The sequence below is a fragment of the Chelonoidis abingdonii genome, chromosome 16 (genome assembly GCF_003597395.2).
Source record: "Chelonoidis abingdonii isolate Lonesome George chromosome 16, CheloAbing_2.0, whole genome shotgun sequence".
In the NCBI taxonomy this organism is placed as follows: domain Eukaryota; kingdom Metazoa; phylum Chordata; order Testudines; family Testudinidae; genus Chelonoidis; species Chelonoidis abingdonii.
In genome coordinates, this window is record NC_133784.1 from 2,781,977 (window position 1) to 2,803,988 (window position 22,012).

A 22,012-nucleotide genomic window follows, 5' to 3' on the forward strand; every position below is an offset into this window, starting at 1 on the left:
TCCTCCTCCTTCCCTTTTTTTAAAGATGGGCACTACACTGGCCTTTTTCCAGTCATCCAGGACCTCTCCCATTCGCCATGAGTTTTCAGAGATAATGACCAATGGCTCTGCAATCACATCCGCAAACTCCTTTAGCACCCTTGGATGCAGCACATCTGGCCCCACGGACTTGTGCTCATCCAGTTTTTCTAAATAGTCCTGAACCACTTCTTTCTCCACAGAGGGCTGGTCACCTCCTCCCCATACTGCGCTGCCCAGTGCAGCAGTTTGTGAAGACAGGCAAAAAAAGCATCGAGTACATTAGCTTATTCCATATCCTCTGTCACTAGGTTGCCTCCCGCATTCAGTAAGGGGCCCACACTTTCCTTGACTTTCTTCTTGATGCTAACATACCTAAAGAAACCCTTCTTGTTACTCTTAACATCTCTTGCTAGCTGCAACTCCAAGTGTGATTTGGCCTTTCTGATTTCAGTCCTGCATGCCTGAGCAATATTTTTATACTCCTCCCTGGTCATTTGTCCAAGCTTCCACTTCTTGTAAGCTTCTTTTTTGTGTTTAAGATCAGCAAGGATTTCACTGTTAAGCCAAGCTGGTCGCCTTGTTTGAACAGTGTGAATTGGGAGAGCTTTGTTCCAGGTGGGCCTTGAGTGGGCCTGACTGCTATAAAAAGGCAGTCAGCAGCGAACCAGCTGGGCGGCGAACAGCAGAGGCTAACAGAGGGAGTTCGCCTGGGATCTGTCTGTGAGGAGGTACGCCCCCATCAACAAGTCTGGGATTTAGGAGATTAGGGGTCAATTCCCTGTTTTGCCACGGACCCCCTGTGCGACCTTGGGCCAGTCACTTCACCTGTGTCACAACTCCCCAGCTGTACAAACGGGTAACAGCACTGCCCTACCTCAGTGAGAGGATGTCAGGATAAATTCATTAAAGACTGTGGGCTCGGACACTACGCTGATTGTAGCCATATAAGAACCTTAGATAGACAGTCCTATTCCAAGTATGAAAGGGTTAAAATGGGATTGGTTATTTTTCAGCAAGTAACACTTGGTTTCTTCTCTCAGTTGAATGACCTCTTAGACAGTTGCTGCTGAGGCACTCTCCTTTCTAATTACTGTCCATCACAAGCCATGTTTGTTACCCTAGAGTTGCTCATGAGCACCGGAGCAAGTTTAATCGGATGGCCGTAGGCTTTTAGAGGAATCATTCACGCAGGTGGTTGTGTTAAATTGCTGGCAGCAAAAAGGCACTGGAGACAAATCTTGAAAGACACCATAACAAGTGGAATGTGAGAATATTCTGAGGCGATGGCGGGGGGGGGGGGGAGGAGAGAGAGAGAGTGTGTGTGTGTGGGGGGGGGGGGCTAAGGTAGGAAAGAGAAGGGAGCTTATGTCAGATCATCGCATTTAATGATGGGGAGTCACTAATTTCCCCATTTCGACAGGAAAGCAGTACAGAGGACAGCGGTTTCTACCCATTATAAAACAATCTGCACTTAACTAGATTCAAAATCATCCACATGTTAAAAAGTCTGTTGTGTAGTGGGGCAAGATGGAAAGCTCCTGTAAATGTTTACTTCTTTCGGCCTCAGTTTGGTCCTGGATAATCCAGCCGGCTGCTGGTACTCTCAGGAAACGCACTAGTTATGGACACAGGCAGCCCACTACAGTGGATCTCCATCTCCAGCACTACATACATGGAGTCTGCAACATGATTTGAGTCTCTCTGCTCTGGGAGTTAGCTCTCGGCAAGAGAGCTCTTGGACTCTACGTACTCCAGCGCTGCTACTTTCACAGCCTGGATGGTTTCCGACGTGCCGTATTTCTTCTCGTAATCCAGGTAGCGCTTGAAGAAAAACTTCATCCTCTTTGCTGCCAGGCTCAGGTGAATGACTCGCTCGAAAATATCCCTGCAAGAATCAAAAACCCATTCAGAACATGGATCAGCACTGGACCCGCAAGCCTGATATCCTGCCTTTGAACAATGGGCAGGACAGGTCATACTTCAGGGGAAGGCAAAGGAAACACAGTACATGGGCTCAGGCTGTTGTAGAATGAATGGTCAGAGCCCTGTGAATCAGCAAACCCCCTTCCTGTCTGCATGCACGGTTACTGGTCAGATTATACAGCCGTTTCTCTAAAATCGAGGCACAGTATTTAACTGAGCTCAGGGAATGGTCCCAGATTGCCTACACACTGTGCAAAGCAGGATTTCCTTTTGCTAGCTCCAAGCTCATGACAATGAGAAGTCCTTCTCGCCCCCAGGGTAGACTTGGCAGAATTCAATTTTTTTTTTTTTAATAATTTCAACTGATAATATTGTTTACGTAATTTTTCCCATTTTTATGTATCTAAATTTTTACAGTTGTGCACAGTTATGCTTTAAGCATTTTTTTTTTTAAATATTTTATCAAGTTAAATGTTCACAGTTGTGGGTAATTATGTGGGGGGAATCAGACAAGGGGCAGGGTCAGACAGTAGTTATTTAATGACAGTAGATGTTGAGATTCAAAAAGTTAAAGCTTTATAACTGTTAAAGCACAAATTGTCAACATCATGTCAAAATGTATATACAGTAATTACTTCATATTTGTTCATAAGCCAAAATATGTTTGGTAAGAACGTGACACATCAAAGAGCGGGGAACAGCTTATAAATGGGTCTACACCAAACTTTGATGGGGATTTTAAACTCCATAGAATCACTGAATATCTAATACATTGCCGGTTTTGTTTACCTGAAGCGTCTGCAGGCATGGAGCCCCTCACCTCCCTGTGGCCCCGTTCCCAGCCAATGGGAGCTGCGGGAAATGGCCAGAAGCTCCAAGTAAACAAAACGATCTGACCCGCCAGTGGCTTACCCTGACGAGCCAGGAGCCAATGTTTTCCACTCCCTGAAATATAGAGTCGGCTTATGAAAGGGTCGTGCAATTTTTGCTATTTTTACCTATCCATTTTGAGGTGTCGGCTTATAAACTAACGGGCTAATGAACGAGTATATATGGTAGCCTTAAATGAAACTCTAATAAGTTTTCAAGCAGCATTTTTCTTACTCTATCTGGAAATTTTGATCATCATCCATGGAAATATTTTTTCATTGGTTTGTGTGTGTGGTGAAGCTGATGTTTATCAATATCTACCAACAAAAATCTAATCCCTCGAAGACTAACTAAGGGACCATGTAAAATGGAAGAGCTGATCAGCTTTCGCTATCACTTTGCATATGAAGGAGCAATCTCATATCCTTGCTAAGGGGCAACCCAGCCTGGAGGCTGGGAGATGAATATGCTCATCTGTGAGCCACACGCATCTGGAGAAGAAAGAGCGGCAGCATTAAATAAAGAGATTGACTAGGCTCTTGCTCCTCAGCTAGTTGTGGCCTCTTGCTCTCAGCCTCGTAGACATACAGAATCTGTTACTGGAGAAGCAAGGATTAAAAAGAGGTCAAGAGACACGCAGAAGTACTTCCCCACATGCTGTGTAGATCCTGCTGGGGTCCTGAAGATTTAAATCAGATTTGCTAGTTTCTGGATTCGGCACTGCTGTGAAAGCTCCATCCAAGTCTGCCTACTGGGCCCCTGAAGGTCTCCTCCTTCCCAGCAAAGATGAGCCAAGAGCCATTTGCCTTCCCCATGTAACACAGATTTGCTGTTGCTCTGGGATCCTCCCTACTGCCCAGTACTGCAGGGTATCCACACTCCCTGCATGGGGGCATTTTAAGTCCCCCCACCCCCCCCACACACACACACCTGCTGCCCTGTCTCAAGCACTCACCGTACTTCCTTCTGGCTGCCGTGTTTGATCATCATGTCTATGTAGATGGACCAGATGTCCGTGCGTTTTGGGTAGCTGCTCAGCGTGCTCTCAAAAATGGCCTTGGCATGTTTGGGGTCCCCAAAGTGGAACTCCAGCTGAGCAAACTTGGAAATCACATCCACATCTATAATGAGAAGACACCCCTCAGGACACTGCACACACCAGCAAGGGTGCCTGCCCCTCTCCATCCCCTCCCACCCATCCATCCCCCAAACACATACAGACAACTGCCAAATAGCCAAGCAAGAGGCTGGCACAGCTCCAAGGACAATGCTATCTGCGGCCAACCCTTTAGTCTCTGCTAAGAAAGAGGTTTTGGTGGGATGGGGATCTGCATCCCCAGAGGCGACTTCAGCTCACTTCCCATCTCAGCATTTTATTCTGTTCTCTCCTGGAGGGGAAATATTAGGTGTTGGTCTCTCGAGTTTCAACCCTCCAGGGCTCCCTGGAACCATAGCTCAAATCCCAGCACAGCCTACTTACAACGCTTCCCCCTTCAGAAGCAGAACACACATGCAGAGCAGCTGACTTTGAGTGGGAGTTTTCAGACCTTAAAAAATGAGGTCCTCTCTACTCTGTGCGAGCCAACCCCATGGCTTAGTGTGTTCCAGAAGGGTTGGCTTTGGCATCCTGGCCAAAAGTCTCCCCTCCCTATCGCTGCCAGGCATCAGGAGATTGCAGACCTATTTGCTTCTTCCCAGCTGTTAGCATGGCAGGATACCAAAGATCAACCAAGCCACTGGAGAAATGGGAACCCAACAGATGGGAAGGATGACACATGAAGTGGGAGAGAAGCCAGCCTTGGGACACTTACGTTCTTTATCTGGCAGGCCCTTGAGGGCGCGTTCCAGGAGCCTGTGCGTGGCCTCCACCTGGCCTCGTTTCAGGAGAAAGGTGGCGTATTTCAACCACACAGATTTCTCCTGGCGGAAACGCTTCAGCATTGTGTTGTACAGGTCATCAGCTTGCTGGAAAGATACCAGAGAGGGACAGAGAAGTCAGTCTAACATTGGGTTAGATCACGCAACCTCATACTAGAGCCTGGCACTTCTGGAGAGCTTTCCAGCCACGATCTTTAAGGCCTGGCCTACGCTTAAAATTTAGGTCGACTCAGCCACATCAGGCAGGGGTGTGAAAAATCCACCCCCACGAGTGCCACAGCTACACCATCCTAACCCCCAGTTAGACGCAGCTATGTCAGCAGAAGAATGCTTCCGTCAACATAGCTACCACTGCTCGGTTGCTTCATGTTCTTTCACCAATGGAAAAACCCCGTTTTGCTGTAGGCTGCATCTACGCTTCCGGGTTATGCCGGCATAGCAACAGTTGCCTAGCTCTGCCGCCTACAGTCTCCAGAGCATTTTACAGAGGCGGGGGAGTATCATTAGCTCCGCCCTTTTTAAAACACAGATGGGGAAAGTGGAATTCAGAGCAGTGGAGCAGCTTCCTCCAGTTCATACAGCAACTCACTGCCAAGCTAAGAACAGTGCCCAAGTCTCCTGACTCCCAGGCCTGTGCCTGGCTCAGCTGACCATGCTCCCTCCCTACAAGGGTGGATTTTTACTCTGTCTGCTGCTTCTGACCACATAGGAAACAGTATTCCTGGAGCAGAGTGAATGCACTAGGCCTTTGATCTCTGCAAACTGGGAATGAGATACAGGTTTAGAGCTTAAGTGACAATGAGATTGGTGTTTCCCCCTGGGTCTGTAGGGTCAGTTTGGCATGCCTATCTATCACTGCCAGGCCAAGCCAAGCCCAGGATCAGAACTGCAGGAGCAGTTGCAAGGTCAGGACTGGGATGCATTGGCACAGCTCTGTGGGAAACTTGCCTAGCACCAGCATTATATCCAGCTCGAATCAGCACAACTGGTCCCTCACCCTTTCAGGGGAGCCATATTCAGAAGGCCTGGAGGAAATCAAATCTTGGTAACACCACAGGAAACAGATTAACAGGCAGATGCTACGTGGGGAAGACCCATGTAAGAAAAACTGATGCTAAGTTCTCTTACTGCTCCCAACAGCGCACGCAGGCCTGCACCATAACTCTCCGGCAGGCTGGCAGTCAGATATACACAACTGAGGAGTAAACACTGAGTTTGGCCAGGCACTTTCTAAGGACAAAAAAAAAAAAAAAAAAAAAAAAAAGGCTCATCGTCTCCTGCCCTGGTGGTGAGCAGCAAGGATCCTGCTCCTCAGCACGGATCCTGCTCCTCAGCACATCAGGAGTCCAGGCACCCACCTGGTATTTCTCAGAGCTGGCATAGATGTCAGCCAGGTGCTGGAAGACTTTCAGGGGCTCATTGTATTGAACAGCCCTCTCAAAGACCTTCATCAGTGTCTCCTCCGTGCCATACATGTTCTCTAGGTTCAGCAGAGCTACCCAGACGTTCAGCTTCTCCTGCTCCTCCCTGAAAGCAAAACAGGACAAGAACTTTGTCAGAGGAACTCAAAACCCTTTACAAACATGAGCTGAGCCCCAACGCACATGTAAGGCTGGCTAAAGGACTGCATCACTGCACCACTGAAAGGTGGCCCTCTCCGGGGCGGAGAGTGGTACTTGTTTTATGGTGCACAGTAATATTACACTGTCAGAAAGAAAGACCTGTGCAGCCAATTGAAACGGCCTGGAGAGTATAAAGGAGGCAGAATGTATTTGCTCATGCTGAATTAAGCCCACAGGACCAAGGATAACACCCCTCACTCTCAGGGAGAGAGCCAGAAAAAAGTATTAAGTCTCATCTACAAGAGAACCACAGCACCAGGTTGGGGCACTGGCTCAGTACTGATTAAGAAGGAAGACTGAGCATCTATGGAATCATCAATTGCTCTTTCTGCAGCACCCATTTGTCCCCTTACATCTCCCATCCTAGCAATGGCCAGGCTGGGCCCTGCTTAGCTTTGAGCTCTAACTGGATCACAACAGACGATGGGCTGGCTGCAGACCCATGTAGTGTCATTGCAGCGGTTCAGCCTGGATTCTCCCTTGAACAAGGCAAGCGGAGAACTGCAGCCCTTGAGTACTATGGGGCTACTGGGGCTACTCCGCACCCAGGCTGCTGGCGTCCCTACATTCCATTTCTAGAGGCAGGTTAGATGCTTGTGCACGTGTACATCAAGCTGCTGCCCTCTCATGCCAGGGGGTAAGCATTCTACCTGAAGGAGATGGTTTTGAGTGCCCTTTCCGCCACCGCCCTGGCCTTCTCCATCTCTGTGGCTTGGAGGTGGAAGGCCATGTACTGCAGCCACAGGATGGAGCTGCTGGGATTGCTCAGCACCAAGCGGTCAAAGTCATCTGCTGTCTGGGGCTGCCAACTGGGGTCCATCAGGGTGGCTTCGACCTTGGAGAGCTCCTTCTCCAGCCTCTGCTTCTCTTGTTCCTTCTCCTTCTTCGTCTGCTTCTTCCTCTGAAGCGGGCAAGGAAAGAGGTGAGAACAAGAGGCAGTGTCACTGTGGAATACCTCAGGCACCATCTAGCACCACAAGGGAATGATGTACGCAAGATGGTCACACAGACACTAAGGCATCCTGGGGAGCATCTATTCAACAGACTGGGCCAATTTTTTAGAGAGGGAAATGAAACCTGGAGAGTTTTGAAACCCCACCCAGAGGCTGCATCTCAGAAGAGCAGAGTCACAAGGAGGAACGGGGATTCGTTTCCCTTAATAAAGCACAACAAGGGACTGAGCTAAATCCCTAACTTTGCACCTCTGACTGTAGAGTTTACACTTTAACTCCACTCGCAAGTGAGTTCATCCTACATTTTTTTCCACAGCACAAGCCCAGTGGCTGCTGATGACCAGTGCAATTGCCACCACATAGCTGTCTGCTCTGGAGAGGCCAGGGACTGGAAGGACTGGGGTGTTACAGGTCAAGACTGTGGTGCATTGGCAGAACATCAGGGGCTGGGTGTGGCTCAGAGCTGGAAGGACAGGGGTTGAGGTGCATGGGTAGAAGGAAACTCAGCTTGCACAGCACCTGCCTGTGCTATACCTCAAAAATCGTCACCTTCCTCTATCTTTGGAGATGGTTAGGTTTATCCACACATCTTAAAAGACCATAATAAGATCTGATTGGTTAAGACAGTCTCTTGGGTTAACACAGCCTTTGCTATCTGACAAGGCTCAGCACATTACCGACACGAAGACAGTGAGTGACGAGAAGGCAAGTTACAGCAGCTCCCACCCAGGCAGTGCTGTCCAGGACACTTTACCGTGGACTGTGCGTCGTCCTCTTCCTCGCTGTCTGAGCTCTCCTCTTTCCGATTTAATACTGGTACCTCCAAGGCATTTAAACCCTCGTCCCAAGTGAAGCCACTAGAAACCTGCAGTCTTGGAACCTCCACACATTTTGTCTCCTGCTTGAAGGAGCACAACAGACGATACCACTTGTTTTATATTCCAGGCTTCTCTTGGGAGCAGGTACAGCTGCTGCCTGCACCCCACCTTGCTCTAGCCTGTGCATTGTCCACCAAAGTGACACCTGAAATTCTACCCCCCCAACCCTTGTCAGAGTGACTCAGCCATAATGAACTGGATCCAGGGAGGGATAAGCAGTGAGAAAAACAGGCTCACTGAAGAATTTCAGTAGTCTTCTGGAGCAATGAGAATAGATTGTCTATATAAATGTGAACACCTTCATCCTGAAACCGCCCCTCAACTATGTTTTATAGAGATAACCATCACTTCATTTACTACTGGAATGCAAGCACCTCTGGGGTGGAGCATGATGGCTGTTTGACAGCATGGCAGAGTAAAACAGGAACTAAACATACTGTCTCTAGTTGTAACTGCAGTTAGCCCCCAGACTGGATTTGGCCAGGCCTGTGGAGCTAACACCCCTATTCTTGTGGGAGATGATAAAATATTCAAGTGGCCAGAAAGGCAAGAGAGACTAGGAGAATCATCCACATCTCTTTGACTTATCCTTGACGGTCTCCCTTCCCAGCACTGATCAGACCAGATCAGATCCCCTGTAATCTTTATTACCCAGTTTAAAACTCCCTGCATCACCCTAGGGTGATGGCTTTTTGTGGGAAGAATGGAAAGCTACAGGGCTCCAGTTCTGGATTTCAGGTCTCTGGTTCCAGTACACGGCGCTACCTCCCTACAGGCTATTAGTAACCAAACTCTTAAAGAGCCACGTGCCTGCTAACTGTTGAGGCAGGTCCTTTTATGCACAGGGAGGAGGAGCCCAGCTCTCTTATCAGTGTGTAAAGAGACCCAGCAACCACACGCAGAGCAGGTCAAACCCAAAGCTCTGATGCAGCTCGTTGCCTTCATGCTGCTTATCAGCCAGGTAGAAACTGACACATCTCAATGGGCCTGACATCTCAATGGGCCTGACAACCATGTACCCTGTAGCAGCCCCCATCGCAGTCACCTGCCAGTCACCCCCGAACACCCCTTTACTTGTTCATATTCTCCTCTTCACGGCTCTGGCTCTTCCTCTGTAGATCCTCACCTTGGATTTCCTTTTATTCTCCTCCTCATCTTCCTCTTCCCGGCAAAAGACTTCAATGCCACTGTCATCCTCGTCCATCAGGCGAGCTCGCTTTTTCCTTGGCTTCGCCTCCTGCAGTGAAGGCGGGGGGGAAGGGTGAACCATTGGAAAGAGACTTTAACAGGATTCTATTTTAAAGATCAAACACTGGCTACAGACAGAGAAAGAAGAGGCCTTGGAATAACGGACACCGCCTTCCCAATCACCCAGAGACACAAGGTACAACATGAGCCACAAAAGAAAAAAGTCGTGCGTAGCAGGCCTTAATCCACGGGGCAGATGGTCAAGCCAATTATTATGGGCCGAATTCTGGCAGGTGCTGTGCAGAGGTGCCTGCCAGAAAACTCAAGATACAAGAACATAAGGCAAGGGATCAGTTATTTTCTTCCCCAAAACACACACACTTAGGGGTGGTGGCCAAGGGGAGCTGTCTAGAGGCGTGTATGCAATCCCCACTCCCAGTGTGGCACTCCATCCCCCTCCATGGTGGCTGGGCCACATATAGACATTGATGAGCCTGCTATATCACCGACTATCAGAGGTGGATCCTATAGCTCAGGCTGTTGAGGCTCAAGCTTTAAGATCCAGAGGTCCCAGGTACAAGCCTTCTTTGTTAGCAGTCAGACATCCCCATTCATACAAGGTAATGTTGCAATTCATGCAGCCTGATTTGGGGTTCTGTCTGTGGCAGAGGAGAGTTATAGACCAGTTATTTTTTCTATTCTGTAAAAACTTCAGGTTAGTTTCCATTAAAATTAGCTGAATCTTTATCATCACCCATATTTTCCCACTTTTAGGGTGAAGCAGACGGAATCAAGGGGAATGCATTTCTGCCCCCCTACTCAGCACAACCACCCACTCCAATCTGGGGGACAATCCCCCTACGTGCATGTACCTGTTCGCCTTCCGAGACTCTTCTTTTCTGTTTTGCCTTCACCTTCTTGAATTCCACTCTCTTCTCCTTCCCCTTGTCTGTGTCACAGCGCGGCAGGCCCAGCGACTCAGGCAGGACGCTTGGTTTCCCAGTGTCCTCAGGGAGGAGAGAGAGCTCAACATGGCTCTCTGTATTATTTACACTGCGGCACGTTTCCAGGGGGGAGAGAACAGAAAACCAGGGATATTCCAATTGCTGGGAATGCTGCCCAAGCTTTACGAATATAGGACTGGAAGGGACTTCCTGGATCACTGAGTTCAGTCCCTTGCTACTGCAGGTAACTCATGTAACAGGGGCCCATCTCCACCTCCATCCTCTTCCCTGCAGAAACCACATGGACTCTACCGGCTGTGCTCTCACTGACACTTCATTTCAATTCCCCCTCACCAATATAACCACAGTCCCGCATGCTCCCGCCTAGCTACAATATCTGCTGAGTTTTTAGCCCACTCAGCAGGACCAGAGGGGAACAGAGATCTCCCTATTCTGAGGCCCCTTACTAGAACCAGCTAGCCCCGTTCCTCCCTCCCTGTACTTCCTTCCTCGGCCTCCTTTACCAGCTCTGGCCTAATGAGGCCAAATGAATGTTTAGCCCACCCACCGCATCAGATAATTAGGGCCCAGGAAAAGCTGATTGGGGGTAATTAGCATTTAAGTGATCAGAGCGCAGGCTCACCTCCTCACTCTCTGCTGTCACGTAATCCAGTTCATAAACTAAAACCAGTTCGATTGTCTGCCCCCATTTCTCCGAGGGGGAGCCTGCTCCAGAACCTCACTCCTCTAATGGTTTGGAACTTGCTTCTAATTTCGAGCCTAAAACGTATTCACGGCCAGTTTATTTCCCTTTATTCTAGGGCCAGCATTGTCCTTTAGCCTCGATAGCTCTTCTCCCTCTGCAGTGTTTAGCCCCCATCCCGCGGACATATTTACAGAGAGGAGTCAGAGCCCTTCTCAACCTTCGTTTCACCAGGGCTTGTCTGGAGAGAGAGTTTGTGCTCAGCAAGCTGGGGTGCAATCCGCAGTGCACCAGCCTGCTGTGCACGAAAAGGTCCCACGTGTGCACTGATCTACTCCTGTGCCAGCTTGCCACGTATTAACTCGCCAGATAGAAGAGCCCTTAGCTAAACAAACCAAGCTCTCCTAGTGCCCGTTTGCCCCCCCTTGCGCATGCCCCTTGTCACCTGTTCTTCTGCCCCTCCCCATTGTCTCCTCAATCTGCCAGTTCACTGGGGGGCTCCCACCTACCTGAGGACCTTGGCAGTGAGGAACATCCCCTCCGGCATGTACTGCTCATACAGGGACTGTTTCGGTATGAAGAAGGGGACGACTTTGTGGAATTGGATTCGGCCGACAACTGAGCTGGACAAACTGAGAAGAAAGAGTCAAAATCACACTTTGGCAGCTTCACCATAATAGCAGCTACATTATGGGGCCTGGGACACGTCACCAAACCACCATCACTACAGGCGGCCTCCAACCCTGGCGAGAGAAAGCAGCAGAAGAGCAGGGAGTACAGCAGGGCAGCCTAGAGGGACACTGGCAGAGCCAAACGGGCAGGATGGAAGCAGCACGAGATGTTTCTGCTTGGGACCTAGGGACACTGTGGGCACGGTTATAGGATGCTGGCACAGCACCTGCCTGCCATATGCCAACTCCATATTAGATAGTAAGACATTTTTCACAAACTTCACAAGCTTACAAAAAACACCAATGATTCTGATGTACAGAATGAAATTCACTTGAGACGTTGTCAGAGATGCTGCAGAAGTTTGAATTCTGGAACTGTAAACACAAAACAAGCATGCAGACACAGACCTCGGGCCTAGCCGGCCCACTGTACTTCTCTCGCCACGTGCTACTCACCCACAGAACACACCCGACTGCCTGACAGATCTGACATAGCCTCTAACCAACTGGCCTTCCCGAACATCCTCAATACGTGTCATTTCAGGATCTTCCACTTTGTTTTTGCTCTTTGGATTTGTCCTAGAAGAAAGAGAGAGAGAGAGAGAGAAGGAAAATCCTCACTGCAACTGAATAGTCTGTACTCTGCTGGGTCCTGAAATATCAACCCAAACTGCTGGAGACTGGAAAGCAATGATCCCTTTATGGTGTGTGAAGGACCAAGAACACCCTTGTTTCTCCTCCCGTTTATTGACATGCACAGTCTGTATCTTCTTCCAGCTACAGAGTGCACACAGCTCTTTACAGCGATCCATGTCACTGTACTGTGGCTAACCCCTTGGCCTGGTATACTTTTAAGATAGTGCCAGAAGAAGGGGCAAAGGTACTGACTGAGGTTGTATGAAAGTTTGGGGTTTGTGTTCTCCTACCCCAGAGAGGCTTTAACCCAGCCTCCCATCATGTGCATTCATGTGACTGGCAACCTGATCTGTGGACACAACCGGGTACTTTGATGCCATCATTCATGTTTGCGATGCACGACTGGCACAAAGCGAGACAGACTTAAAAAGAAGCAAACTCTTAATCTGCCGTTTCTTCTAAAAAGTAAAACGTCCACCTGCATTTTTGAGGTTAAATGTTTATGCTGCCAATTCCACTATGAGAAACTTTTTTTTTTTTTTAAACTAAGTCTAAATAAATTCACTGGAGAAAAGGTAAATACACAGAACATATGTACAAATGCAGCTGTGTGGACAGAGCTAGAAGAGCAGGGAAACTCAATCAGGCCTAAAATGCTTATAAATAAAATGTGTGAATGTCAGAACCAGACATCCTCACATTCTCCACTACACAGGAAATCCTCTATGCAGAATGAACACACAGCATCCAAAGCAATCTTCATCCCTTACAAAGTCTGGGCTATCAGGCTAATTATGTAATCTGAACACATGCATTGGGCTGGCCTAGTAAATATGGGTTTCAGGGTGGGTAAAAAAATCAATACCAAGTTTCACTGCACTTTTTACCACTCTCAATGCAAAAAGGTACCTACCTGGATTGCCGGAGAGATATTTCTATTTTGTTGTCTTCATTGGATAGGACACAACACCTGGAGATGTGGGAGAGGCAAGAAAACAGGAAACTTTTGAACAGATTAAAAAAAGTCACACAGAGGAAGCAGAGAAATTCTTCATATAGCAGCTTGAAACGTAGCCGGTGCACTAAGAACCTAGTGATCTGAAGCACTTGCAGTCTACTGCAGGCCAGTGAGCTCCGACGATTTAGGAGATCAGCTGAGGTGGTTTTGTGAAAGAAAACAAACTAGTGACCTACACCATAGTATCTGAGCATCTCACAATCCTGAGCGCTCACAACAGCCCTGTGAGGAAGAGAAGTCATGTTAGAGGTGGGAAAACTCGGTCACAGAGACACCATGGCCCAGATTTAGACATTTAGGAGTGTAAATCCCATGGGATTTTGGCACCTAAGTGCTTACATTCTTTTGGAAAACGAGACAGGCTCCTAAATCAGTTAGGCACAGCAATACTGAGCACAGCAGCACTTAAATACCTTTTAATATCTGGGTGTAAGTAATGTTCCCTCTAATTTTTCTCATGCATGTGCAAAATGAATTTTGTTATGTGCACCAATATGGAGGTGATGTGTGGCAGGGGCAGGGTCGAGGGGTTTGGAGTGTGGGAGGTGGCTCAGGGCTGAGGCAGAGGATTGGGGGGCAGGGTGAGGGCTCTGACTGGGGTTGTGGGCTTTGGAGCGGGACCAGGGATGAGGTTGGGGGTGAGTTTGGGGTGCAGACTGCCCTGGGGCCACAGCAGGGAGAATGAAAAGAGAGAGAGAGAGAGAGAGAGAGAGAGAGAGGGCTCCCCCAGCCCTCTCTCCCTGCAGCAGCACGTGGGCTGACAGAGGGGAGAAGCGCCTCTCTCTGGCTGCAGCAGCTCCGGGGCCGGGGCCGGGGCCGGGGGAGAGGTGCCTCTCCCTGCTGAAGCCTTGAGCACCTTTGCGGCCCTAGAGAGGCTGCTGCATGGCAGTGCAGCTTAGAGGGAATATAGGGTATAAGTGATTTGTCCAAAGTCCCTGGGAATTAAATGCAGGTCTCCCAGGTCCCAAATTAGCACTCTAAGCACTGCAACACCCTTCTTTAAGAAATGGGGTCTGAAAAGGGGACTGAAGGAAGTGGGCACACAGGAAACGGGTGGCTGCCCCAAACAGATACAAACATAAGGTTACAACCTTCTCCCCTTGAGGAGCCAAAGAGCTATATGCCCTCTAACTTTCTACAATTTGCCCCAGAAGGGGTAACACTCCAGCTGGAATGCAAGGAAAACCCCTCAGTGTTGCTGCCAACCAACCCACTGGGGATCTTGTCACTGCTGGAGTCTTCCAGCCCCCCCACCACTTGAGGAGGCACAAGACACTTCAGGAGAAGAGGAGAATCTCTGACCTGACGAGCTTCCCAATGCTGAAGTTCTTCAGCGGCTGCTCAGCATACGAATCGCTCAGATGAAAGATGCTAGCTTTGCCAGTCTTTCCAAAGGGAAGTGCAACGGTCAGGCCGACGTGTGGTGTCACCTTCATTACGGTGCCCAGGGTGACGGTTCCTTCTGCCAGCGAGTGGACTCCTGCCAAGAGCACGGGGATTTTAGAGGGGTTATTTCAGCCGGACTCCGCAAAAGGGTGAAGATATTCCAAGCTTGAACACTTGGGGTAAGGGAGTCAAGTGGATAGAAAGGAGGTATGCATTACTTCCCCAGTCACCTACCATCCTCACAGTCTTTTGGCCCCGTGGGGCCTGCACGGCTCTCTCAGTTCACAATCCCTTTTGTAACAATGTGGTCACATTCAACCACTCACAACCCTTCCTCCAGATATGACCTTGGACTCATTATACCCAGACCCACAGTAATTGGTGAACAGCTTGTGTGCCACCTGGTGTCTGATGGAGATCAGTCAGAAGCCAAGTTGCTTCAGAAGAAAGCTGAGACGAGGACCCTGCCTGACACACCTCAAAGGAGAACTGCTGCTTTAGTCTAACGGCTGAAACCCCTACGTACAGGCTGAATCTGAAAACCAAGACACCTTGAACTCTGGATCCAGATTCAGGGGGTTAGTTCTGCCCAGCATAAAGACACAAAGTTTGGCTCTGGCTTGCAGTGTTCTGATCCCACGGATTCAGTCCAAGACCATTTCTAGTTGCCGAGCAGATGGAGGAACTCTAACAGGAAGAATACTGCAGATAATGAGGTTTTACCATACCTGTAAGTGACAGGCAGAGGTTGGTCTCAGAGGCATCTGTGCCAGTAACTGTTGCAGACAAAGCTTGACCATTCTTGAAGCTCTTTTCTGGATGCTTTAAGACCTGAAGGGAGAGAGTCCTTTGCTCATTACCAGGGACTTCAGCCACTCATCTTGATTTTAACCAAGGTAATCTCAGAACATTTCGAGAGCTACACTTGGCACATAGGCATCTTCTGCGCGTCTATTAAACCGTGATAAAGAAATGTCACTGTGACGCTGGATAAATCTAGCGGTAAACACAGCATTTCTAACTGCTCATGTTTTAGGGAGGCAGCTTGGCCCCATGGAAAAAAACAAAACAAAACACTGGACTGGGATTCAGGAGACGTTGGGTCTATTCCCAACCCTGCGACTGGCTTGCTGGGTGACCTGGGGCTAGTCATGTACCACCCTGTGGCTCAGTTTCCCAGTCTGTAAAATGGGGATAATGATGCCGACATGCTTTGAGATCTACTGCAGAAAAGCACTACGTAAGAGCTAGCTATTATTATATTAGTTATCAGAGGTTGCACAGTGAGTTAGTATACAAGGTGGCGGGGTGGAGGAGAGACAGAGAGAAGGGTAAAAGGACTTGCTTGGCAAGGAACCAATTTCCAAATATTTTTATTAAGAGGCAAATAGTTCTGATTTGTTCTGCTAATGATCTGGCATTTGATTCGGAACCTCTGCAGTTCCCCTTTGAAAAGAAAAACAACTAATGATGTTCACAATCTAACATTTCTCTAAAAATAACCAAGTCAACAATACTCTTTACGGCGTAGCTATCCAGCAGAAAGAGGAAGCGTGTGCCCAGCCCCAGCTATGCCACAAGATCAGGAAGCAAAAGAGGAACCCAAAGGTTGGAGGCCGCTTGAGACATTTTTGTGTTTGGGTACTTGCGGCCTCGTGTGTGCAAAACCTTTGTGCATTTGATTCTCTGGCGAGGACTTACCTTGGGGTTAAGGGAAAGCAGCAGCTGGGGAACTCTTCCTCGAACCTCAGGGGTGATGTCCACCTCCAGCCACATCTTTATGGCGTTGTACTGAGAGAGAACCAACCAGCCACAGAAGAGAATGTTAGACTTACAAGAAGATTCATGGATTCGTTGGAGAGAGAAAATTCACAGATCAAGGCCAGAAGGGTCCAATTATGATCATCTAGCCAGGTGTCCTGCATACCACAAGGCAGAAAACCTCCCCCAGCATTTCCGGCCCTGATCCCAATCGCTTACTGATTAGGGCTCAGAGACAGGAGAGGTGCTTCTTTGTGCTCTCAGAGGAGAGGAAGGAGTCTCCCTGAAGAGGGAAATCAGCGTTTGGAACGCTCTGCAGACAGAGATACTGACAGAATCCACCTTACCAGAGAGGTCTTTTGGGTGGGAGGGAACCATGAATTGGCCCCAATGATATCTTGCTACTACGGTGTCTGCTGCTACACTTCAGTGATTCTCACACAAAGGCTCAGGTGTTCTAGCATCTGGCATATTTGGAATTAGGGGAGCTTTCCCCCTAAATGACCTTCTGCTGGAGCACTGGAGAGGCGAGGGGGGGCAGGGAGAGGACACTGCACTGGGGACTAACAGGCTGTGATGCCAGCCCATCTCCTCTGCTTCTTCCTATTTCCTTCTGTTGTCAAAGACTAGGGCTGGATTTTGGATGCACCGATCCAGCATTTTACTGGCACGTCTACGGGCTGGAGCCAGGCCCTACGTTGGTCCTTTCGCAGCATTTATTTTGGAAGCCTCCAAATCTCACCTTCTTCACAAAGCAGGTCACCGTCTGCCCAGCTTTGTAGGGCCTGAGCCGCTCACTGGGATTGTCTCCTTTGGGGCTCAGAGCTGCGCCGCCATCCTCCTTCAGATCACTGTTTGCAAAGGGTAGAGACAGGAGCAGATGGAAAAAAAAATTACAGTCGCAGGGTCCCAGCTCCAGGCAGTGCATGGACATGTTGTGAATCCAGGAGACTGTTTACGATGATGAAATATCCCATGGGCAGCATCCCTGTAAAGGTCATCCCCACTCCCTTTCCCCCCAGCTTTCTTCCCCTTAATCTGCACAGTGCAGGAACTCCCACAATTTAAAGCAAGTCCTCCTAATGCAGAGAGAAGCACTAGGGTGCTGGTCTGACCCATGTCCCATGCTAGGCAGCTCAAGTGTGTGTTAAAGGAGCAGTAAGAGTTTTAACTTGTAGTGGCCAGAAGAGAGTTGGAAAGAAGGGAGCGATATGCTTGTGTGTCCTGTTGTCTCACGGATTCCTGGCTCCTGACCTGTTCCTCATATCCTCCATAGGCTGGAGGGCAAGAGAGCCTCTGCAGAGGCGAGTTCTGTGGCATGCAGGGGCTGTGGATCCCAAATGCTGCCATCCTTCCCCAAAGGACCAGCAGTTGCTCAGCAACAGCTGACAGGGTGGAATTCGGCACTTGGCACTTTCCATCTTCACGGCACTTTACAAACATTAACCCAGGTGGGCAGGAGGCTAGTACAGAATCTGCTGCTCTTACCTGGGTCGAATGCTGAGCTCTGGAATGGACTGAGTGAAGTGTGGATGGGTGATGGGCAAATACCTGCAACACAGGAAACCATTCAATTCCATCTCTCTCCCCGGCCCATTACCAGCACAGCACAAGGCCAAGCACTCTTAAAACTAAGCTTCCCAGTTCTGGTGCTCAGCCCTTTCCTCATGCCCATCCACTCCAAAATGAGACACTGCTAGGGCACCATCCACGGTGCTGGTTCTGTAACAGAGCCACTGCCGGATTGGTCCTGGCGGCAAACCCTGGGCAGGTTAGCTCTGTTTCCCAAAGTACAGTTTTCCTCTTTCTCGGCCTACATTTGAGGAGCCTCCTTCCTCACAGTGGGATGCTGAAATGAGATCTGTGAGATGACAAGCTGTGCTAGACACTCAGACCGGGGTTTTTGGATAAAGCTAAGGGAATAAGATGCCTAAATTCAACTGAAATTAGATTGGAGTTTCAGGTTTCGTTACCTCTGAAATCAGACCCTTAACTTTCACTTGGGACTAGCTCCTGCTCCATTGGAAGTCAACGGGAGCTTTGACTAAGGCAGACCCCAGACTCTCTACCTGTGATCTAAGCCAGGGATAAAATGCCATCTGCAGTGATACAAGTATAAATGTGCTAGCCCACCACAGTACTGAACCCCCTGCACATCGGGGCATGGAACATGAGAGGGGAAGATTCCCTTAGGACCTCATCACCTCCAGCAGGCACAGCCGGGATATGAAATGCCTGGACGATATAGAGCAAGAGACCTGGTTAATCTGAACTAAATTACTACTCCACTGCCTGCTTCCCCTGAAAGTGACATAGAAGCTTTTTTTCTACCTGTAAGTCTTCACATCTCGGCCTCCAATGACCCGGGCAGTCACCTTCTGCCCAGCTTTCAGCCTGGATGTTGGAAAGGAGCCTATGGGGACTTCATCCAGGATCTGGGACGTGTGGATGGAGCCCATTAGTTTGTCATCAATGGCAACTGTCACGTAGGTAGGTCTGACGGACTTCACGGTTCCCTTGACCACATCTCCAAAGCACAGGGAGTGTTTCACTGCAGCCAAACCCTCCTCTCCTGTCTCCGACTCTTTCCGGGACCTTATAAAAGCCCTTTTCTTTGCTGGGCCTTGCACTGCTAACAGGACACCATGGTCACCCGTCAGCACGGTTTTTAATGTTACAGAGACAGTTTGTCCCACCTTCAGCTTCTCCGAGTCAAAACGGAATGTGTCATTGAAGTGAGAGGCCACAGGAATGGCAGTCAGCTGACCTGTCTCCACCAATGAGGCAATGGCAAACTCTTCTGCTACATGCTGCACGACAGCAGGGTGCTGGGAGTTTTCCATTAACTGTCAAACAGAGACAGATGGTGACTTATCGGCAAGAACTTTGGATTCCAAGCTAAGACATTCATGCCCTTTCTCCCTGCCCACCGCCACTTGTGCAAAACATTTCCCACCTGAGCATTATTTAAAATCCATTACCCAGGTAAATGCATACCTGGCATAGGGACAGAAACACATGAGACCTAATAAGAGAACACAAGCTAGACGTACCCGTTTGGCTTTTGGGTTCAACAGCTCTTCTCGAAGGGAGACGTGAACTACTGATTTGAGGGCATCAACATGGAGAACTAAGACTCTTGCTTTTTGACCAGCGACCAAACTCTTGTCTATAAAAACAAGAAGATTAACTGCTGATAGCCCCAAAGGATTTCTACCAGTCATGACTCTGGGGTGTGACAAAGCTGAGGGGCAGCACACTCAAGGACAATCTGAGCTACTAACGCTAGCATGCTAACAGTAAAACTGTTTCACAGTCCAGAGGAGGTTACTGAGTCAGGGAAGGACCCATTCACAATACAGTCACTACTAGCAGCCAGATGTGCAGTAGCTTGTGTTTAAAAAGAGAAGGGACCGATCCATGCTTTTTCTCCATGCCACTAATGTTGGGGGTGTGTTATCCTTTCACCGGGAAAAAAACAAAAAATGATAGCCAACCTAACAGCAGGATCACGTCAATTTTACAATAAATAATAATCATACCTAGCTTGTATACAGGACTTTTCATCAGGAGATTTCAAAGTCCTTTACAAAGGAGGTCAGTACCGTTACCCACATTTTAGGGAGGGTGAAACTGAGGCACAGAGCAGGGAGGTAACTTGTCGAAAGTCACCCAGCAGGCCAGTGGGAATAGAACTCAGGTCTCAAATCCCAGGCCAGTGCTCCTTCCACTAGGTAACACTGCCTGTTGTATGTATGGTTATAATTATTTTGAATTTGAACAAAATAAATACCCAGATTAAAAGGTTGTAAGTAAACACAAATGGGTCTATTAAAGGCAACAAATGCAGGCGTGAGTAAAATTTGCTAATACTTATATGGAAACTTTGCATATGGCGTACGTGTGTACGTGCACACACACACTTCATATATATGTTAGTAATGATAAAACAAAGTTAAAAACAGTTCTGAATGCCTCGGATAATTTTCAGTTCTGTTTAAAATCTTTTCTGGGCTATTATTTGAATTAAAATAGATTTGAAATTGCAGTTTTGCTTAATAAAAGTTACTTGAATCAAGAGAAAAATTATGCCGCAACTGAGCATATTCCAGCTCCTAAAGGAGGAAGGGAAAAAACTAAAAAACTGTTCATTAATACTTTATCCTTCTATAGCACCTTTCATCTGAGGATCTCAAAGCACTAATTAAGCCTCACAGAAACCCTGTGAGTTAGGGGAGCACTATCCCCATTTTACCAGTAGGGACAACAGAGTCCCGGGCAGGTTTAATCAACCTGCCCCAAATCATGCTCTGGATCAGTGGCAGAGCTAGAAATAGAAACTCAGGAGCCCTCACCTGCACTATCCCATTCTCACTAATAAGTAACACCCCTCACTGTTTAATCAGCAATTTATTTCATTCCAGACAAAGCAGCTTGAGAGAATTGTGTATCCCACCCAGTGACGACAAAACACAAAGAAATAAGACCAGAAAAGAAATTCCTAACCTCCAACATGATAGCGAGTGGCTGTTACGGTCAGCCCAGCAACACAGCTGCCGTTAAAGAATGCTGAGCCATCCCACCTCACTTCCTGAACGACCAGGTCAAGTTTCTGCCCAGGCATCAATCCACAGAGGTTTTGGGCCACCTTGGAATGATCTAAACCGACAGTGTGGGGAAAGGTAGAGGGTTATTTTATTTCCACTGTATCTTTTGCAGAAGCAAAGAAGCAGGATTCACCTTTGCTTAGTGTGAGTTTTTATGCCCTTCTTTAAAAAGGGATAGAATTAGATTGCATGTTGGGGGTCTAAATTAAGAAATAGGATTAAAACTTAATCTCAGCAGAAACACTTATGAAAAGCTAAAAATTCGAAGCCACATTGATGATCACTAGAGATATTTATTGTCCCAGGACTGTTAACCTATAACTGAATGAGGCCTTCCTGGAGGCATGGCATATAGCATTCATGCAGCCCAATTCAGGTCTTATCCAATTATCAGCTAATTCCCTCTTCATGCATTTCCAGTCTATTATGGTCTGTATGTGAGATCTGTATTTCCTACAGTGCCTATCACCTAGGTATCTAAGCATTAGTGCATTTCTTTAGTGCCTCTTTTCTAGACAAATCAGTTCTATACCCTCACAAATGTTCCTGCTTTTAGTACGTCCATCTGTATGTGGAGAGGCATCTACGTACAGGTGACCAGGGCTCTCACGGCATTCAGGTCTGGGCAGCAGGTGGTTGGCATGCACACGGGCACTGCACAGCAGCCATTCAGAGATACAGAAGTACTTCCCCTGTCTACTTGGGCTGTGGGGCAGTCAGCAAATACTTTTCCCCAGCAAACGAACAAACTGGCTCACCACAAACCCCTCCCCTGATAGGTAGATTTCACCTTTGCTGCCTTCTTTTTTTTTTAAATGGGGTTTTCCTTACTGTATCCTTGACCACAGTATCGAAGTACTGAATGGATAAATCAGATCTGCATGGAAAGGTCCAGTGACCTTCTCAGAGGATTCTGCTCTTCACCCACCTCCCAGGAACTAACAGGCACCAAG

General features: G+C 48.3%; 1 protein-coding gene across 6 annotated transcripts in view; it reads right to left on the minus strand.

The window, feature by feature from the left end:
* Nucleotides 1–1,389: 1,389 nt before the first annotated feature.
* The window catches only part of PDCD11 (programmed cell death 11), a 45,191-nt gene continuing 24,568 nt past the window's right edge, over nucleotides 1,390–22,012 (minus strand). For 2 of the 6 annotated variants that reach the window (XM_075072942.1, XM_032786080.2), the window contains exons 18-36: nucleotides 20,959–21,111; nucleotides 19,506–19,621; nucleotides 18,784–19,298; nucleotides 17,941–18,003; nucleotides 17,195–17,303; nucleotides 16,393–16,482; nucleotides 15,420–15,522; nucleotides 14,608–14,785; nucleotides 13,201–13,257; nucleotides 12,108–12,230; nucleotides 11,490–11,612; nucleotides 10,206–10,386; nucleotides 9,272–9,382; nucleotides 8,022–8,165; nucleotides 6,965–7,215; nucleotides 6,051–6,219; nucleotides 4,626–4,779; nucleotides 3,770–3,935; nucleotides 1,390–1,906 (exon numbers count right to left, since the gene is read on the minus strand). In XM_075072942.1, the coding sequence (XP_074929043.1) occupies nucleotides 1,735–1,906; nucleotides 3,770–3,935; nucleotides 4,626–4,779; nucleotides 6,051–6,219; nucleotides 6,965–7,215; nucleotides 8,022–8,165; nucleotides 9,272–9,382; nucleotides 10,206–10,386; nucleotides 11,490–11,612; nucleotides 12,108–12,230; nucleotides 13,201–13,257; nucleotides 14,608–14,785; nucleotides 15,420–15,522; nucleotides 16,393–16,482; nucleotides 17,195–17,303; nucleotides 17,941–18,003; nucleotides 18,784–19,298; nucleotides 19,506–19,621; nucleotides 20,959–21,111 (2,978 nt within the window). In that variant the 3' untranslated portion in view covers nucleotides 1,390–1,734. Of the gene's footprint in view, nucleotides 1,907–3,769; nucleotides 3,936–4,625; nucleotides 4,780–6,050; nucleotides 6,220–6,964; nucleotides 7,216–8,021; nucleotides 8,169–9,271; nucleotides 9,462–10,205; nucleotides 10,387–11,489; nucleotides 11,613–12,107; nucleotides 12,231–13,200; nucleotides 13,258–14,607; nucleotides 14,786–15,419; nucleotides 15,523–16,392; nucleotides 16,483–17,194; nucleotides 17,304–17,940; nucleotides 18,004–18,783; nucleotides 19,299–19,505; nucleotides 19,622–20,958; nucleotides 21,112–22,012 lie in introns of those variants that run through there. The other 4 variants (XM_032786081.2, XM_032786079.2, XR_004374435.2 and 1 more) reach the window with 3 other exon arrangements.